The sequence below is a fragment of the Mirounga angustirostris genome, unplaced genomic scaffold (genome assembly GCF_029215605.1).
Source record: "Mirounga angustirostris isolate CCGP_5_RB_7025 unplaced genomic scaffold, mMirAng1.0.hap1 SCAF_10, whole genome shotgun sequence".
Taxonomy (NCBI): domain Eukaryota; kingdom Metazoa; phylum Chordata; class Mammalia; order Carnivora; family Phocidae; genus Mirounga; species Mirounga angustirostris.
This window is the reverse complement of record NW_026991718.1, coordinates 29,108,612-29,127,209: the sequence shown is the minus strand read 5'-3', so window position 1 is coordinate 29,127,209 and position 18,598 is coordinate 29,108,612. Positions and strand designations below refer to the sequence as shown.

General features: G+C 41.4%; 1 protein-coding gene across 7 annotated transcripts in view; it reads right to left on the bottom strand.

Moving 5' to 3' along the window:
- CRIM1 (cysteine rich transmembrane BMP regulator 1) overlaps nt 1–18,598 on the bottom strand; it is a 186,645-nt gene that overhangs the window by 37,368 nt on the left and 130,679 nt on the right. For 6 of the 7 annotated variants that reach the window (XM_064572106.1, XM_045884401.3, XM_045884400.3 and 3 more), the window contains 4 exons: nt 12,384–12,512; nt 6,281–6,437; nt 2,896–3,017; nt 1,342–1,551 (listed from right to left, as the gene is read on the bottom strand). In XM_064572106.1, the coding sequence (XP_064428176.1) occupies nt 1,342–1,551; nt 2,896–3,017; nt 6,281–6,437; nt 12,384–12,512 (618 nt within the window). The remainder of the gene's footprint in view (nt 1–1,341; nt 1,552–2,895; nt 3,018–6,280; nt 6,438–12,383; nt 12,513–18,598) is intronic. The other variant, XM_045884403.3, reaches the window with a different exon arrangement.

The window sequence follows — 18,598 nt, the reverse complement described above, 5'->3', positions numbered from 1 at the left end:
GTCTTCATTGCAACAAATGATTTTTCCTTCCCCAAAGAGTCAACACAGAGTTGTTTCATTAAACTGCTCATTTATCTTCTGTGTCAATGGACACTAGTAGTTTTTCATATTTAATAGCAAAACATGTGAAAAAGGAAACTTTCAGTGTGGGACTCATAGGACTGCACTATGGGGAAAACAAAACAAACATGATCATCTGGTCCTCTACAGGGGTATGGGGGCTGCCTGTCACTTTGACACCTTAGTTACTGAGGGGTGTCGATGCTCAGAGCTAACAGGGACTTCAAGTGTCCCTCTCCTCACCCCGGCCATGGCTGGCAAGGCCACCTCCCCTCAGGCCGGGCCTGCCTTGCTGGAGAAAGATAGGTCTCAGGTTCCTGACGGCACCCACTGCATAGGTGGATCCGTTCACAGGGAGACGTGGGACAGGACTGACCAGAGGAGAAGTAATGAGGACTCTGAAATCCGACAGTACACCTATTCCAACTTTAAAAGAGATGTGGTGCAAGAATCAGGAGACTTCACTTCTCCCTGGCCTTCTGACATATTATTTGACTTTGGGTAAGACAGCTAGTATTTCTGAGTCTGTTTTTCAAATGAAAAACTGCCTAAGCACATTTTCCCCTAACTCAAGTGGCCCGCAGAGAGGAAGAAATAATAAATGCAGGACTATATTGAGCTCTTTGGATGAACGGCACTAGATGAGGTATTATGGTAATAATTACTGTTATTGACAACCATAATTCAGACCCCCATGAATTATATAATCTGGTCTGTTCTTCTAGCAACTTCTCTTGATTACCATCATTAGGATTTGAAATGTTTGGGATGTGTGGTCACTCTAAATATCTCCATTTGGCAAGAGCACCACATGGCCGTTAATTTAAAAAGGGGCAACAGCCACAGACTTTGATAATTCTCTCCCTCTCAAATATTCCCTTATAAATAATAAGCTTTTACGTAATAAAGTTAGCATCAATCCCTTCCGATTAACTAAAACACTCAGCCTTAATACACCGTCTGTAAAACGGAGAGCTGGAGCTTAAGTACACTAGGTCCGCAATCCTTTACAAAAATACCGTCCGAAGACCCATATCATTGAGTAAACTATCAAAAAACGAGGAGAGTCGTTTTAGGGTCTGAGCATTTCCTCTGGTCCTCGGCCAATCATTGACAGCCCCTGGCTGATTCTGTGGCCGTCGTTGACAAAAGCCACGGAGAGCTGGAATGTGCTCCAGGGGGTCGTCCCCTGCACGTCCCCCAGAGTCACAGATGTGATGAGGCCCTGCAAGGCAGAAGTCATTTGCTTAGGGAGCGCACACGATGGCAGCCAGCTTTTACCTGAACATGACGGGCAGCACTGTCCCGGATGAATGGTGGGGTTGCCACAGGCAGGCACCGGGCAGGTGATCAGAGCACACATTTCCCGTCCATTGTGACAGTAGCATTCCCGGCACCCATCATGCCAGCTCTCCTCATTTTTATGATGATGGCCATCCATGGACAGACATGTGCCTGACAGGACAGGTGGCCCGGCTGAAGCAGGGACCTCTGGACAGACAGAAGGCAGCCTGGTAAAGAAGCAGCTGTAATGCGACCCAGCCACCAAAAATCACGGGTACAAAAGGACAGTTCATGACACGGGAAAGGCTCATGAAAATAATTTAAGTTAATAGGCTCTCACTTTTGAAAAAAGAAAAATAGGAAAAAAAAAAAAAAACCCTGCAAATAAGTTTCTCTCCTACTAACGGGATTATAGTTGATTTCTACCCCTTTCCCTCTACTTCCTCATATTTTCTACAGTAAACAAGCACTGATTTCATAGCAAATAGTACATACATGTTTAATATATGCGGAATAATCACTCTGGAAGTCACCCAGTGGGGAAAGCCTGGGCCTCTTGAAACTAACAGATTTTTGTTCAGTGCAACAATCGAAGCAGTGACTGGATTTTTGTTTACTCTGACCCCTTGAAGACACTGTTAAGGGTGATAACTGCCTAACTTTGAAAACACACCACAGGGACGCCTGGGTGGCTCAGTCGTTAAACATCTGCCTTCAGCTCAGGTCATGATCCCAGGGTCCTGGGATCGAGCCCCACATCGGGCTCCCTGCTTAGCGGGAAGCCTGCTTCTCTCTCTCCCACTCTCGCTGCTTGTGTTCCCTCTCTCGCTGTGTCTCTCCTCTGTCAATAAATAAATAATAAATAAATAAATAAAAAGAAAACACACCACAAACTTGAGGGATCTTTTACTGCTGAATCTGTGGGTCATGCTGACAAGTAAAGCAGACTGGGTGGGGTGGGTGGCCAGGCTGGAGCTGGGGTACGGGCAGAAATGGCAGTTGGGGTGCATGCTCCCATGGCTGCAGGGACGTCTTGAACAGGGAAGTCCCAGACAAAATGCATGCCCAGGATTCGTGCGTATGTAGAGACCGAGGCTGGCGTTTGCTGATTCAGAAGTTTAAATTCTCACAGAAAACTGTTACCAGAAAATAGATAAGCAGGCTGCTTAGCCACGCCCACCCTCACAGGCTCCGAAAAGGGCTCTCTGCTGCATCACTGTATCAAGCCACTGCCCAACAGAAGCAGACTCTACCGAGGTCAAGGTAAAGGTGCTCTAGGCTAACGTTCCTAAGATGGGTAAAACTGAAGAGCTGAGAAGTCATTCGTTTGGTCAAATGTGCTTGTCCGTTATATGCTTACTTTAAATTCTATTCTGAGCTCTTATTCCAATGAGATGGAAGGAAAAGGGATGGACCCATAGAGAGTGACATTTGTGTCTGAATAGACAACCGTCACTGAAACGGTTTCAATTACATGATGTCCTCCTGTTCTCTGGTTCTGAGCCCTGGCTGTTCTGAAGGGGGGAAGAAGGGTCATGGGTTCGCACTTACCTCTGCACTTGCAGAGAAGACAGCCGTGACTGTCCTGCTGGAAACCCAGGGGGCAGATTTTACTGCATGGGAGCTCCGGGCATTTCTTGCAGCGACAGATGTCACAGCCGTGCTTATTCTTCCTGGGTAATTAAAATTTTGTCAGAGGTCAGAAAATCCAAAAGTCTCAAATGATGTCCAAGCACTCAGACCAAGGGTCATTGAAGGGATACTACTCTTGAGCAGAATAACTTGACTTACGCTCTCAAAAACTCATGGAGTGATGTCTAAGTAGCTCTCTGTGGCCGTGACCACCACTTACCCATGGCCAAGGTTTGGAATTGCCCAAGGACTAATGTGCTTCTGGGATGTGACTGTCAGAATCCCAATGACATGACTGTTGTTTTAATTAGGAAAAGTAGTACCGTAATATAAAAAAGATGAACGTGTAATTCCATGAATGGGATGGTAAAGGGTATACTGTTGGTCAATGCTGGAGGCCAGCATTGGGGCAGAAGTCCTCCTTTTGTCAGGGTAAACCTTCCTCACATGACCACAATCTTTGAGAAATTTCAGACACTAGTAGAAATATTTTTTTTTAAAAGATTGAAAAATATATTTATTGGGGGGGAGAGAGTGAGCACGAGTGGGGGGCGAGGGGCAGAGGCAAAAGCAGATCCCAACTGAGTGCGAAGCCTGATACAGGGCTCTGTCCCAGGACCCCGAGATCATGACCTGAGCTGAAATCAGATACTTAACTGATTGAGCCACCCAGGCGCCCCACTAGTAGTAACATTAATGAGCATCTTACTGAACTTAGAGCAGACAGAAGGAAAACCTAAGACTCCACAGACCTGGGAAGGCTGGACCAAGATTGATAAAGAATAAAAACTTTGAGAAGCCCTGCAATCAAGGTCCACTCATGATTTCACTAGCGAGGAAAGAATATCAACTGAACAATGCTCCATACACGGGGTATAAAGAAGCATGCGGGATACAGGAAAAAGGCTGCACTTTAATAAACTAGAGTGCCTAAATTTTGTGATTGGAAAGATGATGTTAAATAAATAAATATGTGTTTACGAAATACATCACAGTAATTTATTTATTTATTTAAAGATTTTATTTTATTTATTTGACAGAGAGAGAAACAGCGAGAGAGGGAACACAAGCAGGGGGAATGGGAGAGGGAGAAGCAGGCTTCCCACGGAGCAGAGAGCCCGACGTGGGGCTCGATCCCAGGATGCCGGGATCATGACCTGAGCCGAAGGCAGACGCTTAATGACTGAGCCACCCAGGTGCCCCACATCACAGTAATTTAAGTGAAGATTTTTTTGGAAAAAAAAAATTCTTAACAAACATTCCTTATTTTCTCTAAAAGGAGAATGTTACGGTCTGGTACAGAGGAGCTCCCTCTGTGTCCCGTCCACAGGCCACAGGACTGAGTCTTCTCCTAGGCTCCACATCTGCTCTGCAGGCTTTGCCCTAGCTGGCTTACTGGGCCTCAGACAAGGAGTTACTCTATTTACCCTCAGGTTTCACCCCAAGTAGCCCTAAGTGGCAACAGTGGTGTTCCAATAACACAAACACACAAAAAAAATTCCCGTTCTTTTTCATCTTGGATAAATTAAGGCACTCTGAGAGGAGACAGCTCTATGGGAAACCCTTGGTATACCACTGCCCAAGTGACAATTAAACCACAATCTGCTAAGTGAAATGAGAACGGAGTGCTGGGGTCTACATATTTATGTCAACATGATGAGAAGAACGAATTAAATGAATTATTCATAGTCATGCCAGAACACATGTCATTTTTAAGCTCTATCAAGGCTTCACCTGATTTGTTCATTCATTTAGATATCCATCCACCTGTCCACCGACCCCTTCTGTAAGCCTTTGCTGCACACAGAGAGGAACAGTGTACTCAGCAGGTATGGATAAGGGGCATGGAAGGCTGCCTTCGTCCCAGTGCTCCCATATGGTGTCTGGCCAACATTTCTCCTTCAGAGGCTGCCCTTGAAATCACATTTTCTAGCTGATAAAGTACTTATTTGTCTACGGTGATCTGCTTGGTTCTCCCTGAATGTGCTTACTGATAGGAACATGCCACGGACTCCACAGTCCTCTAAGGGCTTTCTCTCCAAGGTGAAGGTTGGACTTGAACCTCGATTCTGAGCTGTCATGACACTGCAGCAGGTGTTTGTAGTTACTATTATGATAATAATACTTTATTGGACATTAGGAGTGGGGCTAAGAAATAATACTTTCACTGGTATAAAAGTCCTATTTTTAGGATTAAGAACAATGACGGTTTATTAATTTGGGGACGTTTTAAGGATAGTGAGCATTCTCAATTTATCCTAAAATTAGAATTAAGATTCCCCTATCCCTGCTAAACTAGAATTCCTAAGAGGAACCATAAAAATGGTAACTTTAAGATGGCAGGCAAGAGATGATGAATTTAAGTCCTTTATAATTACTAGCACTATACAAATATATTAAAAATTGGAAAGGCAGATGGGGCGCCTAGGTGGCTCCGTCGGTTAAGAGGCTGACTCTTGATTTCGGCTCGGGTCATGATCTCAGGATTGTGAGATGGAGCCCCACATCAGGCTCTGCATTCAGTGGGGAGTCTGCTTGAGGATTCTCCCTCTCCCTCTCCCTCTGCCCGCGTGCGTGCGTGCGTCTCTCTCTCTCTAAAATAAATAAATCTTTAAGGAATAAAAATGCGTCTTTTAGGAAACCAGCTTAATACAAAGACAGAAATAGATGTTAGTACAGACACTAAACAAATGTGAAGTGCCTTTTCCCCCTGGGATAATCTAGATTTTCCGGGGGTTTGGTTCAACAAAGAATTTTTGAAAATCTAAGTCATGGTTCTTATCTCTAAGGGAATTCATAAAAGATACTGCCAGATGGAGAAAAAGATGTTATAAACTACAGACCAGCACCAAGGTAAGATAGGGAGGCGTGGCAAATAATCATGCTCCACGTGGCCAATGAGTGGCCGTCCATTGATCTTAAAGTACACATTATTAAATAAATTATCACCAAATAGTCACTGGGACAGTTGTGAAAAGTTGTGGCATGTCCAATACTGGGCTCTCATGACAACTCCATTCCCTCTGGCAGTGTGCAAAGGCCTTTGCTATGAGGAAGCCTCACAGAAGAGGCCCAAAGGACAGTGGCAAAATGAGGCTCTGGCCCCTCTTCATCAAAGAGTTAAGAGTAAAACCCCCCTTTTGCTGCTCTCTGATTCACTTAACAAAGCAAGCACAGATATTCTGGATTCAGTGCATCACTGATCCATTCACATACACATGAGACAGTCAACAAAAGTAAGTATGGACGTTTCATTAAGTTACAGATGATTAAGAAGAGATCTTCTGAATTAAGAAATACTTACAGGTATCCAAATGGACAATACTTGTCACAGATTATGGGTCTGCACTTCTTGGGCCGTGGGCGGCACTGACAGATCTCACAGTTGTGGGCATCAGTCAGGAAACCAAAGGGGCAGTCCAAAGTACAGCCTCGCTTGAGGCCCGAGCACAGCTCCTCCCCTGTGAAGAGAGGCAGAGAGCATGACGTGCTGATGAACACATGGACACTTCCAGACCTGCCCCTAATATCTGCCGGTCCTCTTCCACAGATGTAAATACTATACTATATTATACTATAGCATTAGGAATGGTTAAAAATTATAGAGCCACCATTCCTTGGTTATCTCAACATAACTCCACATCTTGGTACTAATCGAGAAAAGAAGCCCCAAAAAACAGATTTCTGAAGTGTATTCCAATCTGGTGCTAAAGAGCAGGCTGTGACTACTATTTGAGGTGTGGATGAAACGGAGTGCTATTTTTTCATGAAATTTGTTCTTATGAGTTCCTCAAACTACTGATTACTATTTAATGTTTAAATGTGAGAATGAGACACTTAAACCCCAAACTACATTATATCTTTTGCTCCAACTAAATGCTTATGATAACACACATTCTTCAATGTTCACACAATGTTTTCTCTTAGGAGCTTTAGATACAATCCTATAATACTGCATATTATATGCAGTCTAAAGGATTTCTTACCCTTTCTTTAAAAAGGAACAGGCCTAATAACACGTTATAAAGTGAAATAGTATTTCAATTTAGGTATTTTTTCCCAACCACTGACAGATAGCCACGTCTTTGGATAAGTCTAACTGACTAAAAAGCGTATGTGACAAAAACGTCTACATTAATGCTTATCCACTATCTGAAATGTTTGAACTCTCCTCTGTTAGCAGAATTTGGAATGATGTTTTAGCTGTCCTCTATTAGTCAGTTATAACATTATTTTAGAATAAAAAAAAGGGGGGGGCAGGGAAGAAGCTATGGTGGCGGGCAAAAGGAACTACCAGAGAGATGAGCTTCGGAAGAAAAGTCTTCCGGAAAGATTTCAAAAGGTGTGAGGTAGGGCTTCGCAGGGTAATGTACGGAATACAAGCATCCAGGTAAGAAAAGCATGCTTGGTGATGTGTTGAAGCAACTCAAGGCCTGTCTGCATTGAATGCAGAGTCTGAAAGTCAATCAAATGTAACGAGGTTGACACGGTGACGGCAAGAGTGCAGCAACGCTTGATTACTGCTCTGCAGGGGCTGGCAAGGTGGGAAGCAGATGTTGCTTTTGTCGGAATAACAAATGAATCTGTATTTTATTTGGACACCCTTAAAGCACAAGTATTATAAATAATGCATATGATACTAAGAAAAACAGAATGCGTGGGTCCCCCCTCCACACGCAAACCTTATCATCTAAAATTAAACCTTGAACTACAATTAATAGGTGAGACGGGTTCAGGTTTTACATAAATATTTTAAGAGAGCATCTTTTTGTGAATCTTGGCAATACACGAACATTTAATTTGCTATCTTTTAGAGAGGAAAATGTGATTTATGGTATAATTTTCTACTTTGTCCTGATCATAAACCTTTCATTACACATATTTAATATAGCCCTGTGGGTCTACATCACACTGCGAAGCAACTGATTACTAATTTGCATCCTTTTTAAAAGTGAAATTCTAAATGGCTCATTTAAAAATTTGTAATTATAGGACTTGAAAGGCCATCAGTTTTCCTCTCTTCCCATCATTAAGGGATGATGAAGGAGGGAGAAGACATTCACAGCCACCTTTCTTTCTCTTACACTGAAATCGAAGTTGTAAACCCATTTCTCTATTCCACGAATTTTTAAGTCGCAACACTGTGGACCGGGCCTGTCTCTGTTCTCTTCCCTATCAGAAGGGGGCTTTGGGGTAGGGCCTTATTTTCTTTCTTTATACAGCCTAGGTTACATCATGGTGTTTAGCATGGAGTGAATGTTCAATAAACATTTGCTGAATGAACAAATCGATCAATGTTCTTGCTATTTACTCCTCCACTCTCAAGGCTGCCATATTAAGAGAAAAATAACAAGATGGAAAAACTTACTCTGCTAGTATTTAAAATCTTCGAAAATAGTGGCACTTACTAAACATGTCAAAATACCATCTTCTAGCTCAGAAAGGAAGAATATTAAAGACTATAAGGTGGTGGTCCTAGATCCATGTATCAATCACGGACTTTTCTTACTATAAATGTATCAACAAGGCAAACCTTTACATAAAGAGCAGAACCAAGTAGAAATATCTTATTTATAGGTGGGTGGGGGTTTATAAGTTTGTCTGAAAAGCTTTAGTACATCACTTGAGGCAGCATGAAAGAAAGAACGGTGGCCTTATACTCCTAATTTTTCAGCATTATGACTTTACTGCAATCTAAAAATGCTTTCTAATCTATAGGGGAGAATTACCATTGAAAAGAAAGTGATAAATAATGGCAAAGTACAGCATCTGTGCATCACAGCTGGTTAATAGCAGCTACGAAGTAAACTGTTTACTCTGGAGAAAAAGTGCTGTTTGCTCCCGGGGCCAAAATAGGACACAACTGTTATCGGTCCTTCAGGCTAAGTGAGTACCATGTAACTGCATTTGGAACCCAGTGTGATTGTGTCCCTTCTCTGTTGCAGCCCCCCATACTCCTGGACACTGGCAATTCCCACTAACCGGTCAGTTAAGAACACCACGAAGGTCCTGAGACGATTAAATAAAGAAATGCAACATTACAAATGATTGTCCCAATCTTGCCTCTGGGCTTTATTTATTACTTTAGTTCTGAGTTATAATGAAATGAAAGCATGGAGCCTGCCTCTTTGTATTTGTTGCTGCAACCTTCTTCAGATGCTTGATTCGGATATATATATTTCATGAAAAGTAGGAAGGCTTTTTCTTCTGGCTACCATTAATTTTCTATGCCTGCATCAGCTTCTAAATAAAAGCATTTTTACTTCCTAGAATTACAGAATGTTAAAACTGGGAGAGAAGTTAAAAATAATCCAGTCAAATCCACTTGATTTAAAGATGTAGAAAATAAGGTGCCAAAAGACGGATGGCATTTAATTCATACAGATGTCATTTACTACATATAGCTCATATAGTAAGCTGAAGTGTAGTGTGTCTATTTGGTTAAAAAGTAATGTTATTAACAGCTTATACTGACAAAGTATTAGGTTACTAACAGCATACCTAAATGATTTTAGTTTTAACTTTTGTAGCTATCGTACTTGAACATCTTCTACCATATTTCTTTTCTTTATTCTAAATATGGGAAAATGAGTCAGGGATAATTTAAATTCTCTGTATGCCTCTGATGCATTACTTTGCTGAGCAGTGTTAAAGAATGTTATTTGTTACAGGTTAAAGTAGCAAAGCTACGGTATGTTTACACAAAAGAATATTTTGTCCTATACCTTCCATGTATTTTTTGAAGGAGTCACACTGGGTTTTGATTTCAATCTGAAAGTAAGTGGTTGGGTATAATATGCTTGGTTATAGTGCAATATCATTACAGCCTATTGGCATGCTACTAATAAGGATGAAGTCCATTTTTATCTTTTTCGTATCCCTAGTGTGTGGCATATGGCAGGCAGTCAACAAATGCTAGATGAAAAAAGAACGAATGAACAACAAAGCAATGAACAGGGGAGAAATATTTACTGGGCACTGGTCTTATTTTAAGCAATCTTGATGCCAGTGGTCTATATAAACAAGGCCTAATCCCTAACAGAAAACTGAGGTATGGGTGGTTAGGGCCACTGTATGTATAACGGGCTTTGGCTGGATGCAAAAAAAAAAAAGAAATAATGTAGGGGAGAAATTTAGACAAAATCAGTATTTATCAAGTAGCTGCAATGGGAAAGAGAACATACTAACGCCATCTTTTAGTGCAAGGAAGTTTCCTTTTGTAAAACCAGGTGAAAGAGAATGAGAATATTTGACGGTTAAAGTTAAAAGGTAAAGGGAAAGTTGTTTGTGTGCGTGTCCTCAGAGGACAGGAAGAACCAGAGGCAGGTCTGTTTTGGAACAAAGGAGGGGAAGCTGGGGGCTTTCCACATCAGCCAGCTTGCGCTGACTCAGAAGTGGATGTGTTATAAAACATCTCTCATTTTCTGTAAACAGAGTAACAATTACCATATGTCGGCTAGTAAAGCTAGCTTTGCATTCATTCATTTACTTAGTCCTCAGAATAACCCATTAGTTAGGTATTATTATTTGCCCTTTACAGATGAGGACAAGAGGCCCAGAGAAGTAAAGTGACTTGCCGTGATCGGCTAGATACAGGTCAATCTGCTGCCAGAGCCGGGGAGGAGAGCGAGGGACATACAGTAACAGCAGTCTGACAACTAAGGACTGGTCAATTTGGTTTACTCTGACTCACCTCCTAAAGGTGTGGCTTCCAGAGGTGTCAGGATTGCTAACGGGACGGAAGTGAGAGAATACTCTATGACCAGACTTCTGTATGATACAGACAAACCGACAAATGTCACTTGGTGTTTAATTATGTTCTTAGGTATCCAGTGGCAGCAAGTAAGATGGCTAAAGACTAACCCAGGTCAAGAATCTCAGTGTGATAAAATGGATACGTGGTCAGAATTGCAAGACCACAGAAGGGGATCTTAAACAAGAATGATGTCCAATGGCATCCCCAATTCTGATGGTGCCCAGCATGGCCCTGGGAGATGGGTCAGTTCCTTCCCGGTTCTTCTATAGGACCAAAGCTTCCTTTTAATAGGAGCTGTAAGTTACAGAATTTGACTTAAAGTGGTGATATTTCATTAGTGTATTGGTTACAGGAGATTTTTTTCTTAGGGGAGGTCTTGTATTCATGTTTGTGGCATAAATACGTAGTACAGTACCTAGAACTCGGCAGGTAAAAGAAGAAAGGAGGGAGGAGGGAAGGAAGAAAGACCAGAGATCCCTGCAAATAAATAAAATTTGCACATAATGAACAGCCAATAAAGATTTATATTAAAAAACACCACTGACACGAATTGCGACAGTCTCCTGTACCTATCTCTTTCGATGTGTTAACGAACTGGAGGTACCCGGCAGGCAGTATGCACGCATGTTCCTGTTACAAAGCTGGAAGGCAACATGACCGCAAAGACAGGCAGAGCAGAATTTTCCTAATAGCCTCACTCTGCAAAAAGCCAGTGATCCCTTTTTTACTTGCTTCAATGACAACTGGAGGAAAATTGTTTCTTTGGACTTAACTACAAAGGGCTCCTTGTGAAGTGCCAGGGGTCTTATATAAGCATAACCATGTGGTAAAAAAGTTCCTAACAGAAAGCTCAGGTGAAGGCGGTAGGTGGGGAGATCAGGCACGATGAAATCTCTATTTTTAGACTTCAGACAGTTCAGAAAAAAATTTAGGTATGCTACCATGATCAGAGAGGTATGTAGCTCAAGAGAGTTGAGAAGTATTAAAATATAAACTCTACACAATACAATACCAATTATCTTGGTGTCAAAAAAACGAAGTTGGCCGGTTAAGTGAACACACGTGGATGCCAAGGCAGCTCCCTAATGAACTCAGCTTTTCAAACAGGACAGCCCCGATGCATGGAGGCTTCTAGGACATTTAAAGATGGTAACCACCAGAGTCCCAACAACAGTTTTGTAAACTCTGTTTTAGCACCAACTCTGGCAGGCAAGCCGAGTGATGGGGACATGTAATTGAAAACGACTGAATTATTCAACTCCTGTTTTTTGTCTGTCCACACGTGGAATGTGACCACCTCTGTGCAGGTGACCGCCTTGTCACTGAATGACCCGAGCAACGGTGTTAGAGAGAGCCGACTGGGTGGTTGGAAAGAATATGTCCTCCAAAGCCTGGGGGGCTGCCCCATGATGCAACTGGACAGTGAGGAGTATCTGAATACAATGAAGGTGAAAACCAGAATAAAGCAGCACCTCTTTTCCCCCAAATGACTGTGTATCTGTGTGTGTTGTTAAGTACAAATTTTCTTTTCTTCTTTCAGGCTGTTAAGGGAATGTCATCAATAGGAATGAAAAAGATATTCAATCACATAATATGCTTTGACAGTATCCTATTAGGCCCAGAAAAAAAGTGCAATCGTCTGTATACTTACTATGTTTGCACTGACAGGTTCGACAACCATTGTGATCAAGTTTGAAACCATAAACGCAGTCCTTCTCTGTCAGCGTACAGTTTGATAACTCCCCACATGCAGGTGGATCAATTGTGATATAGGTTGGTTCTAATAATAAAGAGAAAAAACAATCAATGAAACATATGATTACCTCTTAGATGCTATTCAATCTTTGAAATCCCACACTACAGTAAGTTGCAAAAAAAAAAATCAGTAATTTTCATCAAACCCTAAACTTGTATACTTTCCTAATGTTTTTAACCCCTGAAACAGAAAGATTTTTATTTAGATTTTTGAAAATCCAAAAACTCTTTTTCTTTACATTTGAGCAATTTATGTATTTCTTGGTACCCTCCCATAGTACTTCCCTTGATGGTCACCACTACAGAAAGCAGACAGGAGAGGTTAAATCAACTCCATGTAAATTGTTAACTATTCTTCTATTTCCTCTGGATGTTTTCTGCATTTATTCTCTGTAAAAATCAGGACATAGCTTCCAACTGTCAATTACCTCTCCATTTTGCAACTCTTCTGAAATCTGGATTTCCATTTTTTTTTTTTTAAAGATTTTATTTATTTATTTGACAGAGAGAGACACAGCGAGAGAGGGAACACAAGCAGGGGGAGTGGGAGAGGGAGAAGCAGGCTTCCCGAGGAGCAGGGGGCCCGATGCGGGACTCGATCCCAGGACCCCGGGATCATGACCTGAGCCGAAGGCAGATGCTTAATGACTGAGCCACCCAGGCGCCCCTGGATTTCCTATCTTTTATGTGACACTACTTCAATTATTACAGATGGTATGATGGATAATAGTGGCTAAGAGCTTATCCCCAGGGCCCAGGGCTTACGGGGGTGGCAGGGTCAGACACAAGCAGTCAGCAGGAAGAGCGAGCGGCCGTTCTGGGAAGAAAAGCCTAGAAGACACCCAGTGCCAAAGGTGATGTTTTACTTTACTATCATGTTAATAATGAAGATTTGTCCTGGGCAATAAAAATAATTACACACTTACGTAAAGTGCATTACGGGTCTATATGTTTGCAGTGCTCTTTATAAACGCCTTCATGCTTCATCCCACTCCAGGGAGATGAGTACTCTCGTTTTCCTCATTTTATGGATGAGGAAATCTAGGATTGCTCACCTGTCCCAGATCACAGAGTTAGTAAATGGTGGACCCAAGACTCAAACTCAGGCATTCTGGCTCCAGGGTCACAATCTTGGTTTCCATGCAGTACAAAACCCATTGTAATGGTCCTTGTTTTGTAGCACTGATAAGCGACAACCTACATAACGTAAGACTGTGGCCAGGGTGTCATCAAAAGGAACAGGGCCACTGACATATTTATGTAGCTTCTTTTTAACCAAAAGATACTATGAACTTCTTCAGAGTAAGCTGGTTACAGTATCTTTGTGAAGAGCTTCGTACCGAATGTCTCTACCTATGTTTCCACAGATGGAAAATATGAGGTGCAGAGAGGGTGACTGGCTTATCTAAGTTTACATAGCAACCCAGTAGCAGGCTGGGAATAGAACAGAACAGAGGTTCCTGACCTCCCGTCCAACACTCTATCCATTAGTTCACACTGTCTTCTCCAGTTTCGTTTCCTGTTACCATGGAAGAGAGACTAAAATAAGTGTTTTAGCTGCCACTGCTAAGAACAAGAGTTCTAAATTTTTATCCATCTGCTAAAAGAGGCCAGTGATTCAGCTCTTCACAGGTAGCAGGCAACTCTGACTTACTCAAGAGATGCTTTGATCAGCACTCTCCGTGTAAAAATATGTATGAAGAGGGTATAGCACATTCTCTATTTTTATTGCTACACAGCGTGAGGAACATCGCCTGAGATTTTTATGTGAACTTTCCACTGCTGTAAAATTTCTAATTTCCTTCAATCATTAAAGTATCCTTTCTGACAGGTAACTGTAAACATCCAAAAGTAGTTTAAGTTTAGGCAAGTTTTAAGATGCCCGTGAATTAAATATAGCTTGTGCTGCTTTCTGAAATTCTTTTAAAATTTACTGTAAACATCTTTGGTTTTCGAACCTATATGGTTTTTCTTTTATCACTACTGTTATTAGTCACCCAAAATACTGATTCCATTTCAGCCTTCAGCCACAAGACAGCCAATGTTTTGTCAACATTATTCTAACCACAAACGTCAGACAGAATAGAGGACCTGTATCACCTTTAAGTAAACACACTATAGATTATCCCACAGAGAAAGGAGCTAGGTCTACGTTCTGGAGTTATGAGAGCAAAAATCAGGACTGGATTCTGAACTCTCTATGTCCATGCTTTATGGAATGGCTTATGGGTAGAGAAGAGTTTTGAGCACCTTTCGTGGACCAAAACCTTGTATTCTTTTTTTTTTTTTTAAAGATTTTATTTATTTATTTCACAGAGAGAGACACAGTGAGAGAGGGAACACAAGCAGGGGAGTGGGAGAAGGAGAAGCAGGCTTCCTGCCAAGCAGGGAGCCTGTTGTGGGGCTCGAACCCAGGACCCTGGGATCATGACCTGAGCCGAAGGTAGACGCTTAACGACTGAGACACCCAGGCGCCCCAAACCTTGTATTCTTTTTTTTTTTTTTTAAACCTTGTATTCTTAACTGACATTTAAGTTCATGAATGACTTTTGCCTTCAGAAAATGTATTATGGAAAAATGTATTTGGGCAGATTACACCGATCCCGGAAATGCATAATAATCATAGGGTAGTATGTAATTTTACTTTTGGTGAATTTTAGGGATTTGTTAAGAGGATAGTGCTGCATATGCTATTTTTGATACTTATTTCATTTAACGCACAAAATCAGAACTGGGATCTCCGTCTAGAAAGTCAAAAGAAAAAGAAATGGCGTGGCTTGAGGATCAGAACCACAGCACCGACTTGAATGGTCCCACACTTATCCAAACAGCTTCATCAGCTAGGTCGACAGTCACAGACGTCCATCAAGCACACAACACATTTCTCCAGGAGAGGAGATACACTGAGCCTGTTTTCCCACAACATTCAGGATGATACCTTTTGCTTAGTGTAACAAATGAAAAGAAAATGCATAGAAGGGCTGTTTATTAGGTGCTGGTAAATATTTCAGATAAAACAAGTCTTACTGGATATCTTCCAAGTCTCAGATAATATGGTAGAAGGCAAGAAACAAAAAATTATTTTGTACCTTTAAAATCGTATTTCCCCTTCATTTATGATACATTAGATGGGAAGAAATTGGAAGTGTATACATTTCAAATTATGTCTCCCTCAATATTTAATATTAAAACACAGAAAAACTCAACAAAACCATTTGCTCACGAGAATTGTCAATTTACTCTAGAACTATTCAATTTCCCCTCAATAGGTTGGCTGACTACAAAACTTTCACTGTGATATATTCAATATAGAAATCTAAATTTTTTTTTTAAAGATTTTATTTATTTATTTGAGAGGGAGAAGCAGACTCCCCGCTGAGCAGGGAGCCCGATGCGGGACTCGATCCCAGGACTCCAGGATCATGACCTGAGCTAAAGGCAGTCGCTTAACCAACTGAGCCACCCAGGCACCCAGAAATCTAAATGTTTTTAAGAAGTATTTTAACGCTTGTCCTCTCATTTTATGACATTTAACAAACAAGTATCGTTTGTCTTTACGAGTACAAACTAAACAAATTTTAAAAGCCTTTTGATGGTGGTGGTAACGCACGATTTGGGGAGGGGGGGGTACTTACTGCCATTGTCCTGGGTCGCTGGAGGAAATGTTGATCTGTAAGAGACACATCTGTAGACGACTAGCTGCCTAACATTTCATCTGAAGTCATGCATTACATTCTATTCCCTTCCAACATTCTCTCAACATTGTAGTGCTCGGTGTCCTGCCCTGTGAGGTCCTCTCTGTATTATAGTTAGATTTCTCTAAGAACAATATGACAGCAGGAATATGCAACTATGAATTATCTAGCAAAAGATATGATATTATCATAAACAGATAGGAGAGTCTGCTCTCAGTCCAAAACATTCACATGTAATCTCAGAAGTGGTCCTCTTACTAACATCAGAGCAGTGTTTGGGGAAAGAAAGACCACTGCAATTCAGTTTCTTGTTCCTAATAATGAACTTCAAAGCGAGACACATTTGATACCATCCTGAATTGGAGCATTTAAAATCAATGTTACATTCAGAGTCCTTACAGAGTAACGACCAAAAGTTAGTTAGACTGTTTACAAAGTTTCTATCCCAGGAAGTTCTTGGGGTAGGTAGAAGTATTTTAAAGAATCTAGAATCGTGGTATCATAATATGATTACTTCTAAGCCATACACATAAAGAAGCTCAAGGAAGTGTTGGCGACACGTGAAAAATGTGTGAGCTATTTGTCAGAGTACCCTGAACTGTGTGTGTCGGGGACTGTGACTAGCTCACACTTGGTCTGGGCAATGGTGTTCTGAACATGGAGAATATCCTGATGAGTCTTGGCCTGAAGACCAGAAGATGCTCATGTAAATCCTGCATTTCTATGCTCTTACATTACAAAGGATACTGAGATGATAGGCCAGAAAACACATGCCTTTCTAGAAGGATGATGGTGATGCTATGCCCTTGGCAGGTTTAGGGATTATCAGTTGAACAGAGGTCCTGCTAAGACTTTTGGAGACAATGATGCATCATGGTATACGATGCCTGTTGCCTGGAGCAAAGAAGACTGTCCCCCTTCAAACTGGCCGGGCAGAGACATGTTAGTGGGCCCTTTTCAAAGGAGAGGTCTCAGGTCTCCTCGTTTAGGAGAGCGAGCAGATATTTGCACACAGGTGGGTACTTGGCGAGGGGAAGTTCACCGAGGTGGTGCTTACAAGATCAGCCTGAAATTCCATCTCATCTTGTATTGAATCAGCTGAGGAATTAAAGAAATACCTTAATGTCCTCCAAAGGAAGAAGGCTTGAGACAGCAGGAATTCATTGTCTGTGGCTACAACTATCTCTAAAGGGAACCCTGGAACAGCTTCTTTGTGGAGAAGAATTCTAGAAATATTTTCTGAGCCTAGAAGCAATAAAGAACAAAAATGGGTGTTTGTTACGTCTACATCCAGCAGTTTGCTTGCTGTTTCCTACCCCGCATCTGAGTGGGGACTGCTGCTCTCCTCAGCCCGCTGTCTTCGTGAATGATTTTTTTTTTTTTTTTAAAGATTTTATTTATTTATTTGAGAGAGAGAGAGAGAGAGAGCACATGAGAGGGGGGAGGGGCAGAGGACGAAGCAGACTCCCTGCCGAGCAGGGAGCCCGATGCGGGACTCGATCCCGGGACTCCAGGATCATGACCTGAGCCGAAGGCAGTCGCTTAACCGACTGAGCCACCCAGGCGCCCTCGTGAATGATTTTTAAAGGCTCTCTGAGCACCTGCCGCTGTCCAGAAGAGCTATTTCTACAAGAACCCTTGGGATTGGGTCAGGAGTGCAGATGTTCAGCCACTGATTCTTATCCTAAGCCTTAGAGAACAAAATGCTGGAAGGAGACCTATTATATCATGCAATAACATAAACACATATTAATTTTTTATTTTACATCTATTTAAAATTTAGGAATAACTATTTTTCATATCGTAGAAAGCCCAACAAAGCCCTTCCCAGTCAAAATATTTCCAGGAAAACATTCATATTTTTCAAGATTTGGAGAGCCTCAGAAACTAAGTTTCTGAGGAACACCACCGGTATTTTACATTGATGTTCAAGTATTTCCTAGGAGCAATTGTACCTACTCAATGGAGATGGTCAGGCCCTATGGTCACAGTTAATTTGATCAGGAGTACAAAGTTAAAATAAAAGCATTATTTTAACTCCAAGGCCACAGCACTAGACCATAAAATAATATATATTTGATCATTCAGGAGATATAAATGTGTTAAGCAAATCTAAACTCTCTACTTTGCTTTTTGTTATTTTACAGAAAATTCTCCAAAAAGAAAGGGAAGAAGTTGAAACTCAAATTTAACCTTTTTAAGATGTTGACTTAAAGTTTTAATATCAGTCCTATCATCATATCAGATAGCTTAACACATTTGGGACAACAACAGAACGAAAAAGAATATATTTTGATCTTCAGTTATTTTAAAGTGTGTAATAATATTGTGAATTTGGTCCTGAAATAATTTATAGAATCACCAGTTTTTATATTTCAAGGGGCTATAGCTTAAATGAACATGCTAATAGATGCTT